Source organism: Rattus rattus, chromosome 8, assembly GCF_011064425.1.
Source record: "Rattus rattus isolate New Zealand chromosome 8, Rrattus_CSIRO_v1, whole genome shotgun sequence".
NCBI lineage: Eukaryota > Metazoa > Chordata > Mammalia > Rodentia > Muridae > Rattus > Rattus rattus.
The window spans coordinates 55,665,205-55,680,360 of record NC_046161.1 but is presented as its reverse complement, the minus strand read 5'-3'; the positions used below and the strand labels follow the sequence as shown (position 1 = coordinate 55,680,360).

Here is a 15,156-nt window from a genome sequence, read left to right as displayed (position 1 = left end):
GAGGCAGAAGAGTAGGAGGACCCATTTATTACTTCTCTGAGATTTGACAGCTTGGAAGAGAGATGGGGGGTGGGGGTGGGGGGGGCAGAAAAACAGCCAGGGACAGAGCCAGCCACAGTGAGTTTAACCTCTCAGTAAAATAAAAACGGGCTGGACGTACCTCATCAGCTGCCCTCTGTCAATACTAGGGACCATCTGGCAGAAGGAAAGGTTCTCAGCTAATTGGTATTTCCCATGGAACCAGTGAAGGAGAGCTTTTGAAAAAATATGTGGTGGTGGTGAAGTGTGTGTGTGTGTGTGTGTGTGTGTGTGTGTGTGTGTGTGTGTGTGTGTAGGTGTTGAGGATGACCAGACACACTTTTCCCAAGGTGCTAGCTCTGTAGACCATCTATTATATAAAAGTACATACAGTCCCCACCCCCACCCCTACTCGCTTAAAGATGAAGATTCCAGCCTGTTTGTTCCAGGCAGATGTAATCACACAGTCAAGTCTAGAGGGCAGGACACTGCATGAATAATTCAAGCACTCCAGTCACTTGATTGTGTGTGCAGATAAAACACCAGTCAACCGCTAAACAGGTCAGCTGATAAACTTGTTTGCTCAGGCCTAACCACCATCCGCCAAATGCACCCGAGACCCACACTACAATTAGTGGCAGGGTTTTCTTCTACAAAACCTTGCAAGCCTAGGGAGTGGCCAGCACGCCATTAGGTCAGGGTGGATTGCTTCCCAGTCAGGGTTTCTCCACCTCTTTGCCTCTTTGTTCCTACACAGCCACAGGGTGAGTTCACCCAACCCAGAGACTGCTCAGCCTGCCTTCATGCTGGGAAGGGGCTGGAAGGCCAAGGTAAGCCACCTGGAGCAAAGAGCTCAGCTGTACAGCCCTGAGGCTCTGAAATAAGCCCCTAGGTCTTGCCATGCTGGCTTCCTGGATGCCTTGGTTTCCCCGCCAGTAAAAAGGAGGGCAAAGATCCCTCTACCCCACCTGACTGGCAGCTGAGAGGGTTAAAGGCAATGTGGACAGATCTCAGGCATTCTCTCATCTTAGAACCCTGTGTGACGAATGGCCAGACATCCCAGAGAAACACAGCCGCTCTGTCTAAGTCCCACCACCAAGAGTATGGGGATGCTTAGCTCTTCTGAGTTCATAGCAACCCCAGGGCTCGGAATAGCTTTGCTCTGCCAGCCAAGGTGACTTCTTTGTGCCAAACAACCATGTATTCAGAAGAGGGCAACACCACCCATGCAGTCCTCAACATGCAAGGACATATTACACCTTAATTAGAAGCTCTTACAACAACAACTACTGCTATAAATTTTGAACCTGGGTGCAATTACCCTCTTTAAAACACGCCCAAGATACTATTCACAAAGGAGGGGGAGGACTGGAGAAAGGGAGGAAGTGGCAGTACCTTGCACTTTACATAAATACCCCCCACAGTCCTTAAAACACCTGAGACCCCACCACCACCACCACTTCTACCTAGGAGGAGGCAGAAGCCATTTTTGGCCTATCCTCCCCAGGACCTTCTTTACATATAAAGCAAAGACTGTTTATTATTTCTGTGGGCCAAGAATTCAAAATGTGGTAGCCTCCATGTGTGCACGCCTGGGGAACCAATTCCTCAAGAAACCATAGCTGGCTTCCCACTTCGTTCACTAAATGCTGATCCATCTCTGGCTACCCTTCACCCAACAGCAGGCCTCCCTACAGGAAGGGAAAAGAAACCAGATTCAAAAGGGTCTATGAGAAGCCACTGGAGCGGGCAGGAATCTGCACACTTCCCCTCAGGGTCACCTGCCCTTCTCACCTGCCCTGGGCCCTGCCCCCTTTAAAGAGCAAAATTTAAACCTTGTAAATGACTGTTAATTTAGAGCAGAAAATCCCATTCAAGTCACGGTCACCAAAGGCTAGAATGAGTCAACAGCCTTCTGAGATTTCAAGAACACCAATTGTCAAAAAGAACAACCGGCCTGCACCATTTATACGTGCCAAGTCCAGGCTAATCGTCCGCCAAGCCAAATTATAGGCAGCCTCTCCTTGGAACACAAATAGACAAACAGGCCTCTCCCACAGCCTGGCCTAGCTCAGGACTAGCTACTGATATGCTGGAGATAAAGAGTGTTTGTATTTGCTGGGTTTGAGGTATACTGTTATTAGAAGGGTGACAATGTGAGGTAGTTTACATATCCCATCAAAGGATACCACACTAGCTAAACTGGTTTGACTTCAGGATTACAAAGCTGAGCTCAACTGCCAGCCCGTCTCAAAAGGCCTGGTGAGGCTGGCCCCTGGGCAAGTTACTTCACCTCTGGGCTTCAGCTTCCTCCTGTGAAATGGGACACAGCTGCCTTCAAATAGAGAGAGTTGAGAAACCCGCTCCTCAGTGCAAGGCAAGAGGATTGCATTTCACTCTGGCTTTAAGTTTTTAGGCCGTTAGTGGCTCCATTCCCTTACATTTCGACAGCTCAGCCTGGCTTTGAAGGCCCGCAGAGTGTAATCTTATCAAGACAGTACATCTCTCTCTCTCTCTCTCTCTCTCTCTCTCTCTCTCTCTCTCTTTGCAAGAAAAAGAACAGAAAATGGGGAGAGGCGTGGAACTCTACCTATATTTTCCTTTTTGAGAATTTTACATTAAAACAGATAAAAGCAGACAGCCAACTCTCTTACCTCCAGGAGTCACTCAGATCCTGGGGGACCCACTAGACAACTTTCCCATAGGTCTTTGGTCCTTTATCTACCCAGATCCCAGATCAGGCCTAAGTTCACAAACGCTGAAAGCTCAGCCCAAGCCAGCAAAGCCCAGGCACCAGGCATTCATTGAACAAATCCACTGAACATTTACCCTTCAAGGCCGAGTGGGAAAACCAAAAGACCCAGGCTCGTTTTCAAACGGGAGGACACCCCTCCAAAGAAATCACACCTCTTATAATTTAAACATATATTATTTATATATAAAAAGGAAAGCACTTACCTGCTTGTGCATTTCGATATTCAAGCCGTAGGACATCTCATAGTACTACAAAATTAAAAAAAAAAAAAGGGGGGGGTCATCAACAGGCAACACAGGGACTTGTCTCATTTAGCCCCTCCCCCCACAAGGCTTCAGAGAAACCATTCACTGGGTCCAAAGCCACTAAAGTCCACCCACCCACAAAGGCAGCCTGTGGAGGTGTGAAAGCTGAGAGTGGGAAGTGACCAAGTGTTCCTCTCCACTCAAGAGAACACTGTACACAAAAAATAAGACAAGCAGGGCCTCCCCTCCCACAGGCACCCCATGTGCCATATATATGCTGTTTATACAAGGTGCGGGCTCTACAGGGAATGCTGTACACCGCCTCCTCTTGTCCTCTGAGGGTTGTTTAGCACTGGGTAGAAGGTCTCTTCTGTGGGAAGCCTGCTGCCAGCCTGCCCTTAAGTGGCTCCCATACCCGGGTACTCCCAAATGAAAGATGTCGACTTGAACTCAGGGTTAAAAGATGATCTAACTGGGGGAGGAGGGCCAGACTCCCAACTGAGGAAATCTTGAGGAGGGGACACAGAGGCAGAGGGCTTTAAACAGCTCCTCCAATCTAGAAAAACTCTGGGTTGGGCAGGCGCTTCTGTCCCATTCTAGCTAGGATCCCAGCTGCCAAACAAAAGTTTCCGAACACTCCCAAGAGGGCTCCAGGAGGGCTTTTATACAACCCTGACACCGGCTCATCCAACTCTTGTGTTACTAACCAGTTTAAGGCAACCAGCCCTCTGGGAAACCTTCAAAACACAACTGACATGCTCTTTACAAAGGTGGCCAGTAATGTGGGTTTGTTTCTCTTTCTGCCCGGGCTCCAAGTGGCAGGGAAGAGGAAGCCGAAGAAGAGAGCCCTTCAGGGGACTGTCCTGAAGCTGGGCCTAGCTCTGGCCTTCGACTGCCCCAGCTGGACCCTAAGCCTGGGTGCCCTGCCCTGCCCTCCCTTCTCCCTGCTGCGGGTTGCCTCTCACCATCACATAATGGCGCTGCATCTCTGTCTTCTCGTTCGCCAGCTTGTCGTACTCCACTTTGAGGCTGTGAGGGCAAGAGAAGGCTCTCAGTCCTGGTGCCAACATGGTCCCCTTCGAGACCCGGACCCTAGGGACTCACAGAGCCACTTCACTTGCCCGGCACTCTGAGTACCCCCATTATCCAGCATCCTCAGGACAGTGGGAATGGGTGCCTACCACCCGGAGCCTGGCCGTACCAACTCCAAACTTCTCTCGACCTGACGAGGGGACTCGTCTCGGCCACGCGGGGGCGGGCCCGGACGCTGCGCAAGACCCCGACCCTCGACAGGACGGGCTTTGGGAGCTGGGCGACTGCGGAACGCAAAGGGTTAAGGCTGTGCGCTCGGTGAGGGAAAACAAAAGGCGGAGGCCCTGCGGCCCCGCAGTCGGGGGTCCACGTCCCCTTCGGGCCCTGCGGGGGGTAGCAGGAGCGCGCCAGGCCGCCCTCCTGGTCAGCCCGGGGCCAACCCCCACCCGCCTTACCTGTGATACTGAGCTTGCAGGAACTGGAATTCGTCTTTGATCCTGTCACAGGACTCGGCCACAGTGAATTTAAATCCCGGCTGCCCGGGTTGATGGGGTGCCTGGAGCCCACAAGGACGACATAGGGGAGAGGAGTGGGCACATCAGAAGGGCTCCACGCGGCCCCGTGCATCCGCTGGGTCCCTGGCCCCTCCCCGCCGGGAGCCCCCGGCAAGGCCACCACCCCACAGCCCAGAACCTTCCCAGCAAGTTTTTCAACGCTCTCCCGACAGGACCGGGAAGCGGGCATATCGACCACCCCCAAAGCCAGAAGGGTTCCCGTGGCCAAGTGCCGAGGGAGCGAGTTGGAAGACTTAGGAGAGGGGCCCAGGGCGGGAGCCCACGTTCCCCTCCAACGCAGGCCGCCCGGGCCACTCGAGCGCAATTACCCTTGGCTCTCTACGGCGCCCCCACCCACCCAGCCCCTTTGTGTGAGCGCACACACACGCGCGCGCACCATAAAGGTAGCAACAAGCAAAATGGAGGTGCTAGATAAACTGCCTCGTTTACCCTGCCATGATAGATGCTTAAATAAGCCTACTTGCAATTACTCACCGGATGTCTGCCTTGCGGATACATGGCAGGGAGGGGTCGCGATTCCGAGAGCTTGGAAGCGCTGAGAGCCCGAGCCGGGGACGTGCGGGGGAGGGGGGAGGCGAGCCCGAGCGGGGGGCGGCCGGGGAACCGAGAGCTCGCCCCCGGCCCCCCCAGCCCGCTCTCGCAGCGAAATCCCAGAGTCGGGCGTGCGCCCCAAGTGCAGACAAAGAGCGGCGGAGCGAGCGGCAAAGTCGTCGGCGGGCTCGCGCTTTGTGCGCCTAAGGCTCGGCCGGCTGCGGCCGGCCACCTTCCCCCGGCTGCGTGGACAGTGTCAGAAGCCGGGTCTGCGTGGACATCATCGGCTCCCTGGCAGCTCCAGAGCAGGATCCCGAGGCCGGGAGGTTGGGGGGTGGGTTTCTCTTGTCCCCTCACGGGTCAATCAGCACGATGAGGCTGGAGGGGGGGGCGCGTCTGGGCAGCTCGGAGCATCCGGGGCGCGCGGGTCAAATCCCAGAGGCGGTCGGGCCCGGAGTCGCGGCGAGAAGAGAAAGGAAGCAGGCCACCGAGGTGACGGCTTGAGGACCGTGGGTGAGGGCTAGAGCCCAGTGAGGGCGCTTCGACGCCCCCCCTCCCCTCGGAGAAGAGAGCCTGCTGCTCTGTCTGCTCCAGCCGCCGCCGCCAGTCCTTCCCAGGGCCGAGGAGGAACTCCGGGTTAGTCGGTGCAAATAATGGGCCCTGGCATCCTAACTCCAGCCGGCATAGGAAGCCTCGGCGAAGGGGTCTTCTTTGCTCTCAAGTGGATCGGCTGCGTCTCCGGCGGGGAGCGGTCGGCGTCCCTGCTGCCTAGGAGCGCGCAGGCTGGAGAGCACCGGAGGGGGAGACGTAGCCTGAGCCCGGGAGCTCTGCGGCTTCTTTCCTTCCTCCCAGCCTGGCTCTCCTCTCCGCGCCCCGCCAAACCCCCAAAACACACAAACACACGCACTCAACACACACACGTACACGCACTCAAAAAAAAAGTGGCTCGGACCTGCGGATACCACACACAGACAGGCGAAGGGGGCCGAGCACGAGGTCTGAACTGCCGCGAGAGCAGTTCCAAATAGGGACTGAAAAGTAACAAAATAATGTGGCGGCTTCGCCTAACGTTGGCCAATGGGAATGCGAGGCTCCCACGTGGGGCCACGGGACTCGGACTGCGACTGGGCGCCGCCGGGCGCGACGTCACAATGCCCTCTTGTGTCTAAAACTATGCATGAAAAGTAGCAATCAGGCCCTACCCGCTGGTGACTTTCGCTTGGGAGTGAAAAACAGCGCTCCTCACATCAGGAATTAACCGAAAGACATATAATAAATAGATATATATTATAGTCCTGGGCTGCTAGGTTTTTTTTCCTCTTTTTTTCCCACGATCTAGTAGCAAATAATTATTTGGCGGGAGGGGAGAAAGAGAAAACGAATAACAACAAAAGGGGAAAAGGGGACAAGCTGTACAATCCTTAAAACCTGTGGCTGCTAGTAATGGATCAGTTGATTCTGCAGAGGCGGCGAACGATTGCTCCCCTCTAATCTCATTAGGGTTGCAAAGCAGCCCAATTAGATACTATAAAACAAACAGAATCACTTTGTCAGTTTAATGTTTTCACTTCAAAAGATTTAGGACCGATAAAATGCTGGCTCCCAAAGTTACCTCCGACCTCTAAGACTGTTCTCCAAACTGAGTTTCTCTTTCTTTTATCGGTTTCTGCCCCCTCTCCCACCCTTGGGCGCCCTGCTTTTCTCCTTTGTTCATTCGCCCTTCTTTTCAGAAAGCCAAATAAACAGCGCCTCTGATGCACGGCGGCTGCCGGCGAGGGGGAAGTCTGAGAACTCTGGCTTGGCGGGCCGCGCAGATGGAAGGGCCCGGCTGTCTGCGGACAACAGGCTCAGTAGTGCGGCTGGCCCCACTTGGGGCTCTTGCCCTTTGGGGACAGCTACATCCTGGCCGCAACCTTGCCAAGGCGGTTTCCTCAGCTGTGCTCCGGGCCCGAGATGGTGAAGAAGGGAATGCACGAAGTTGGGGCCCTCCCGGCTACGACCCTGAGTCCCGACCCCGTTTCTTGGCCTGCTGGCCTGCCCGGGCACATGCGTCGACAGCCACCCATAGAAGAGCGACTGCGAGCCTGGAGTGTCCACGGTCACCAGCCTCGACACCCAAGGAGGAATAAACATTCGACTCTGGGGCCCAACTAAATGCTCGCAGACAAGGGTCACGTCGGGGCACACTGCCCACCCTAAGTCCTCGGGCCTCGGAGAGGCAACGCCGAGTGGGCGGCCCAGGTGTCCTCGGGTCCCTCCCCGCTTTCCCACCGAGCTTGCACCCAAGCATACACTCCTGGCCCGCTGCGGGCGCGCGCGAGCCGGGCGCGCGCCCCCGGAATCTATATTTTCCCCTCATTAGGAGCCTGAGTTTCGCGTTTGCATCTTAATGAGTAGCTGGGAGCGCGCGGGGACCTCCACGTGAGCGGCCGCCCGGAGATGGAGCCTCTCAGAGCCCGCTCAGGCCTCGACCGCGCTCCCCTCTTCATTTATTTATTCTCCTAAATAAAAACATAAATCGTGTACGATGCGCACCGAAAAGGGGAGGGGGGGCAGGGAGAAGCCTAGCTCGACAGATGCGAGCATCTGGCCAAAGCATCCATTAGTCTCAAAATGGCTCCTCTTTGGAGCTTCCCTCTCCCCTCCCCCTTCTCTGCCCTCCCCCTTACGTCACGGGTGGGCGCACCCGCTTTCTACCCGGCCCGCCCCTTTCTCGCTCCGGCCCCCACGTGGGGCGCGCCGGCCACACCCCCGAGCAAGTCTAGAAACCAATCACAGACTAGCAAAGAGACTCTCGACTAGTAATTGGTGGAGATTCCGGGAGCTGTCAGTCCTTGGCCGGAGCTGTCAGTCAAAACCACGAGGGGTGGGGGAGCGCTGACAAATGCCGAGGCTTCTGAGCCTCCCGCTTGCAAATAGTGCTTGGAATGGCTGCTTAATTAGCTTTGAATGGCTTTTCCTTCCAGCTCAAACAATCTGTCACTACCATGTGGTATAAAGGAGCCATGCATAAAAAAGTAAGCAGAGGCTAAATATCAATTTGATTTTGTGTATCAAAGGAATATTTTATTTTTCTCCCTAGTAATGAAACGTATCAATTTAAATAATAAAAGGTAAAAACACACACACAAACCCTGAAAAAAAAAAAAGAAGAAAAAGGAAAGAAAGAAAGAAAAAAAGAAAGAAAATCAAAACCCAAACTCCACGATGTTCCGACTCCTGCGCACGTCTGAAATAGGTAATTTCTATGGGCCGCGTTCAGGAAGTCTGAGATTCTCCCTCTCCACCGCCCCCCTTTAAACTTGCATTTAGTTTTTTTGTCCTGGTCCTAGGAGTGCTGGGGGAGGGGTGTCAAGGGGAGGAGAGGTGAGGTTGGGGAGAAAGGAGAACTTTAAAGGGATCTCTTTGAAGCTGCTAATCAAAGTGCAGGGGTTTTAAGACCCCTTAAACTGGGGGTCCTACAGCAGGTCTTGATTTGGGAGCCGAGAAGAGAGGGGGGAGATAGCGGGTGTGCTTGTCGCCCAGATTTATTAAACACAATGCCTTCAAGATGCCCAAGCCAAGGCGCCTTACTCGGCCTCGCTCTTCTCAGTCTCCCTCCGGACTGGCTCGGACGGCGCCCTCCTGCTGGCGGCAGCCGATGCCTTGGGCTTTCAGGTCGAGTCTACGCGAACTGTGTACAGAAAAGCGCCGCAGCTCTGTCTCCCGTCTCCGGGTCTCCTGCCAGGGCAGTGGTGCTCCCAAGGACCCTACTAGTCAGCGTGAGCTGGTGCAAGGCAGACTCCACATTGAGTTCTCCTGTGAACCCAGGCGCCAGCACCGGGCCTGCCACACGGAGGATGAGCGTGATGGATGCGGTTTTGCCGAGCGCCGCCCCCGCGGCAGAGTCGAACTGCAGCAGCGCTCCCCACAGTGAGGAAGGACAGCCCTTGAGCATTTAATAGGTACAAACCAGGCCATGGTTACCCACTACGTCCTCACTTCACTCCCAAGGCCTGGCTGACGGCCCGTCTTATAGGGTAGAAGAGAGGCTGAAAACAAATACACAAAAAAGCTTAGCAATAGGCCGCGAGCTAGGCAGAGAGGTTAGAATTGGAATCCAGGACAGCTAGATTCACCGCCAAACTCAGAAACTCCTTTGTTTGTGCAAGCTGAATTTATATAAGCATTTACTGAAAGGCATTCATTCACTCACTAATTCATTCATTCTTTCGTTCTATCCCTCTCTGATGGTGTAGTTGATGAGACTCTGGCTCCCAGTTCGCCCTATCACCTCGGCTCTTTTTTCCCCCTTCTTCTGTGTTACCAGAACCCAGAAACCGAAAGGGAGCAGAGCCCTCGGGTAACTAGGTTCAGGTCCCTTAAGCTCAAATCTCGCTACTGCTCAGAACCGTCACCCCCATGCCACCCCACAAATCTTGTAAGAAATGAGCTTATTTTATGCTAGAGAAAGATGCACACAACACACTGTCCGAAGCGCTTGACAATTATTTTAAAGAAGGAGGGGACTGAAGAAAAAGACTTCAAACAGCTCTGTCTCCAGTTCTAATTGGAAGCGTTTCAACTGTTTATGTTACAAGAAGTGTCAGGGTCATTTGCTACCGGAGAGCTGACTTTTCATTGGCTGCTTAATTGAGTACCTCGGAGTCCACCCCACGTGGGAGAGGAATTCCTGGCACATTAAAAAAAAAAAAAGTCACACGGTGAGATGGAAAGCCCGGGATGGATCTGCAGCAGCGGAGGGCCCCCAGCTCCTCTTTTGGGATGTAGGATGATTGTGGGAACTTGGGGTGGGCACAGAGATGCTTTTTTGCTTCCTTAAAAATAAATCCAAAACGCGTTAGATGAGTGTTATATGTTTTTCTCCGGAATTAAGAAAACTGCCTCTGGCTAGCCACCAGACTGTGGCCTGCTCTTTGAGGAACTGATCTCAAGGCCTAGGGTGGGGTTGTAAACCTCCCCTCCTGTCATTCCCAACCCCCAGCAGCTACTGGTCCGGATTTTTGGGAAGCCTCTTGTTGGAGCTAGCCAAAGAAGAGAGTCTTCTCCCTCAAGGCCAACCACCTCTCTTTGGTTGATTCTGTGGTTCCCTTCCTTTGATTTGTTCATTGCTAGAGCAAGTTTGTACCCCCCCCCAACTTCCCCCCTCACATGCCCCCCCCCTCCATCCATCAGTAATCCCAGATCTTCCTCTACAAGCTAGCGTCTCACTGTGGGGCCAGAAGGGGAATTTGTTATTTGTTTAACAAACTTAACACGGTGCTCACTCTGCACTAGATTCCAGTCTAAGCGCTGGGCAAATATTAACAAGTTTAATCCTCACCCAAAGAATGAGGGCAGTGCCGCTGATGTCACCCCCACCGAGCAGATGGGCAATTGATACTACTCCGTAGTACAATGACTTCCTCAAGGTCACTCTGGGGGTTGATGGACTTGAATCCAGGCAACTCAACTCCAGAGTCCACAACTTAATGACACTTGCCCTGCCAGTCAGGGCTACAAGAAGAGCTCAGCTCACTTCAGCAAAGAGGGCTGAGGCTCCTGGTGGTGAAGGGACTTCCCACAGTCTCTTAAACCCTCTTCCCACTCTCTAGCTGGGTCAAGCTTTGTGACTTTGGGGCACTTGTGAACTCTTTCTAAGCTTCTATTTCCTCTTCTGTTGAGTGAAGAAAATAGCCCTGCCCACCTTGGAGTATTGAGTCCCAGATCAATGGAGATTGTTCAAGTACTACTTGGTATAGCCCTGGCACATTAAGTGGTCAATAACAGTTAGCTATGGTTATGATGAAGTATCAACAAATGGGGGGATTCAGCATCTGGAACAAACCCCCCCGTGTGTGTGTGTGTGTGTGTGTGTGTGTGTGTGTGTGTGTGTGTGTGTGTTCCAGGCAGAGGACAGCAAAGTCAAGCATAGTTCTGACCCAAGCCCACCAGGAGCACCCAGCTCCCTTTGAACCTCCAGGAAAGTCCCAGGGCTTGCACACCTATCTCCTGGCGCTGGAGTTTCCATTCTTTTGCATAATCCTTGATAACCTTGGATATCTTACCACCTGCTGAACCCGACAGGGAAAGCTTGGGTGAGGACGGGAAGGAAAGAATGGGAGGGGGAGATAATTCAAAGCTAACCTTTGAGGGGACCGGATGGGTAGAGGCAGAGAGAACTACCTGAGTCCTGTTTTCTGGCAAAAGCGACAAGCGAGTTCGTAAAACATATGAAGTAGTCTGGTTCGGATGCAAGTGGTGTGAAGGGATTCTCTGAGGACATGTTGGGGAGATAGTGTTCGAACTCAGCACAGGAATGTAGACAAGTGCCCTCGTGGCCAGAGGAGACCAAGAGAAGCCTTCTCTCTCCTGCAGCCTTCCAAGGTAGTCTTCCTTCTTTAGAGCCTTTCTTTTACCACTTAGCAGGCTTTAAACACAAAAGAAAACAAGAAGCAAACAAAAAAACCCTTGTCCTCATCCCACACCCATCTTAGACTTCTCATCCAATGGAGGATGCCCCTGAAGGCTATTTAGATCGGGAGTGAAGAGTCCACTCTTTCAGTCTCTGTTTCTACAGTTGTAAAATGGGAAGAATGATGTCTGGGTGTTAGTCCACCAAGAGCTTACTGAAAGACTACAGTATGCAGTACCAGAATGAGAGAGAAGCCCTTGCCTTCGGATAGACACAAGGCTATCCCGAGTCTAGGCTGCATGTAGAGCTGCGGTGTTAGAAGTCGGCACAGGAAGAGTTGGAGTTGACAATGGGGTCTGCCTGTGAAGTGCTGTGACCTTGGTTAACTGAGAGTAGAGTTCCAGACAATAATACCAAAGCAGCCCAGCTAGGACTCTCTCTGGAGAGTCCCGGAATATTGGATGTGCTCAGTAGCTCTACTACCTCTGTCCAGAAAGCTAAGGCAAGCAGACTAGCAGGTGATTTACAAACAGGCTACCACCACGTCCACCTGGGACTCGGTGGGGGGCAGGTGTGCAGCTTAGGCATGGAATGTGTTTGTCCACCTGTCTTTAGCAGGAGCCCGAGACTGGAAACATCCCCCCCACACCTCCTCCCAAGCTAGGCTGAATTGCATCCTGCTGTTCCCAAGGTGCACTTCGCTGACCTCTATTGACTAATGGCGCCGGGTTTCCATGCCTCATGCTGGAACCGGGTAAATATTTATCGAAGTGATTGGGCGTCCTAATTAAGAGATTTGTGCCGTTTCTCTTTCCTTTTTAAAGATTCAAAGCCGAGGCTTAGGAGATTAAGAAATAGTTTGCTGGTATTAACACAGCCATCTTAGCAAGGGCGGAGAAGAATTACCCATGCCGGTGTTGTGGGGCAAACTGGGGAGGGGGTACTTCAGGGAAGCACGGGGCCTGGATAAAGGCTGGTACAGAACTCTGGCCTAGCGTCCATGCTCTGTGACGGTGGGGCTGAGCTGCAGTTGGAGGGAAGAGAAGAGGGAGTTTGCCTGAAAGCTTTTTCCCCCTTTCAATTCTACTCTCTTTCTGTCCCTCTATTAAGTGGATTTACAAATATGTTTGTCATGTATACACAGTGACATATCAGGTTTGTGTACCTGCTGGTTCTCAACTGGAGGTTGCTTTGCCCTCTAGAGGACATTGGGCATTTTCCAGAGACATTTTTTGTTGTCATAACTCAAGAGTAGAGGCACACTGTCATCTGGATTATTATTATTATAATTATTAATTTGTTTATTTTCTCTCAACATTTCTCAGTGTGTGTGTGGAGATTAGAGAACAACTTTTTGGAAGTCATTTCTTTCCTCCTACCCTGTGAGTCCTGGGAACCGATCTCGGGTAGTCAGAGCGAACGCTTCCAAGCATTACTACAGAGCCAAGAAAAGCCACCACGGCGAGGAATTATATGGCTCCTAACCCCAACAGTGTGGAGCTGGGTAGCTTGCATAAATCTGTAGTAATCACTTTGTGTTGCCATGACAAAATGAGGACAACGTAAGGAGGGAGGGGTTTATTTTTTGGCCTATAGTCCGAGGCTCTAGTCCTTTATGGTGGGGAGAACACAGTGGTGAAAGTTAGCTCTTCTGGCACTGAAACTGATTCTTTCCGTAAACCAGTCAGGGTTTCCAAACAGAGCTCCGGGGAAATCCTGGGACCTTCAAAAGATGATAGGGCAGGGAGAAGATAGGGAAGTAGAGATTGTAACCTCAGAGACACCCCCACACATACACACACACATCTTCTATCAGAATAGCTCTGATTTTTATCTTGTCATGTAGGTTAACTTCTCTTAAAGTTCTTTGGGGGGGATGCAGGTGGATTCCTGGGGTTTAAAAGAAGTTTTAGGGTTTCTGAACTTCCTGGTATCAGGACAGGCGTTCTGGGTGTGCCTGCTGAATTTAGAGAGCAGGGCTGTAGTTCCACCGAGCTGGGATGTGCCCTGGGGCCTTCACATCAGCGGCCCTTGTGCTCTCTTCACATTTAAGGAGTCTGCTTGCTTGAATTCAGCAGAACCTACTCTACTATAACTAAGGCCCAACAAGGGAGGGTTCCTGAGTGTTCAGTCCTGGAACTACTGATGGAGAAGTGGGGGTACCGTTCACCCCAGAACTCTTGATGGAGAATAGCCCTAGCTCGGGGTTCTTTGTCTTCATCATTAGTCGTACTCTGTGAGCGGGCACACTCGAGGTGTGCCACTTGTGTGCAGGTGTCTGTGACGATCAGACGAGGGCATCAGATGCACAGAGCCTGGATTTGCAGGTAGTTTGTGGGCTACCTGCTGTGGGTACTGGGACCTGAAATGCTGTCCTCTGCAAGGACAGGCAGCACTTTTAACCTCTGAGTCATTCTCCAGACCCATGGTTTGATTTGTTTCAAGAGGGGATCTCTTAGAGCCAAGCCTGGCCTTGAGCTCCCAATTCTTCTACCTTTGCCTCTCAAATTCACTAAGGCAGGCCAAGCTCAGGTCCATAGCTAGGCGGCCTACAGAGGTAAAGCCATGGATTCCACAGAGGAGCCAGCCTTTTCTTTCACCTTTGACAGAGGAGGTTGAAGAAAGACCTAGGCAGGAGTGACCTTTGTGGGAGATCAGGGTTTACACACTGGCCCATGGAGTTACAGAGCAGGTGCCCATAACCACTGCACAACCCCACTCACTCAGCAGCCTCCTCCTTACAAAAGATCCCAGTGAAACAGTGTTCGGTTCTGCTAACCAAGCCCTGGTGCTTTCTGTTACATCCCCTAACATATGCCCTTGACCTCCTGGCTTCATCATCCACTCCGGCCCCATAATGGAGCACCCACAGTAACTTGGGAGCAAGTCAATAGATGAATGCAATTAAAAAAAAAAAAAAAAAAGGAAGCCTGGGCTGGTGGCACACATCTTTAGTTCCGTTGGTGGGGAGGCAGAGACAAGCAGATCTCTATGAATTTGGATCAACAGTGAGTCCCAGGCTAGCCAGGGCTGTATGTCTAAACCCTATCTCAGAAAAAAAATCACTTTAAAGTAATAAACAAAAATAAGGAGGGGACCAGCAGGATAGTTCAGAGTGCAAAGGCAACAACTGGTACACAAGCCTGAGACATGACTTCAGTTCTTGAAAGCCACAGGAACGGGGGAATTGATTCTGCAGCACTGTCCTTTGGCCTACAAATGTGTACTGCTCCCTGCACACACACACACACACACACACACACACACACACACACTTTAAGGTCTATCAGAAAATGGCAAGGGTCACTGAGGCTGTGTAGAGACCCTCGTGTGCTGTCTGCTGGTGGAACTGTGAAGTTGGGTAAGTGCCGTGAGGTCAGCGTGGCAGTTCCTCGAGAATGTTAAAAATAGAATCGCCATGGGACAGGGCGGTCCCACTTCTTTTGTATATACCCAGGAGAATTGAAAACAGAATCTGAAAGAGATAGTTGCACAACGGCGTGGACCACGGCGACATTGCTCAGCACGAGCAGGAGGTTGGAAGTAACCTAGATGTAGGCCAGAAAGCAACCCTGAAGAAGAATCCGTGACACACATAGACAAGGA

At 52.2% G+C, this 15,156-nt stretch overlaps 1 protein-coding gene across 6 annotated transcripts in view; it reads right to left on the bottom strand.

Moving 5' to 3' along the window:
- The window catches only part of Tle3 (TLE family member 3, transcriptional corepressor), a 45,373-nt gene extending 39,864 nt beyond the window's left edge, over positions 1 to 5,509 (bottom strand). For 5 of the 6 annotated variants that reach the window (XM_032909409.1, XM_032909410.1, XM_032909412.1 and 2 more), the window contains exons 1-4: positions 5,100 to 5,216; positions 4,506 to 4,606; positions 3,984 to 4,047; positions 2,977 to 3,021 (exon numbers count right to left, since the gene is read on the bottom strand). In XM_032909409.1, coding sequence (XP_032765300.1) covers positions 2,977 to 3,021; positions 3,984 to 4,047; positions 4,506 to 4,606; positions 5,100 to 5,123 — 234 coding nt within the window. In that variant the 5' untranslated portion in view covers positions 5,124 to 5,216. Of the gene's footprint in view, positions 1 to 2,976; positions 3,022 to 3,983; positions 4,048 to 4,505; positions 4,607 to 5,099 lie in introns of all 6 variants that reach the window. The other variant, XM_032909408.1, reaches the window with a different exon arrangement.
- Between the last annotated feature and the right edge of the window lie 9,647 nt (positions 5,510 to 15,156).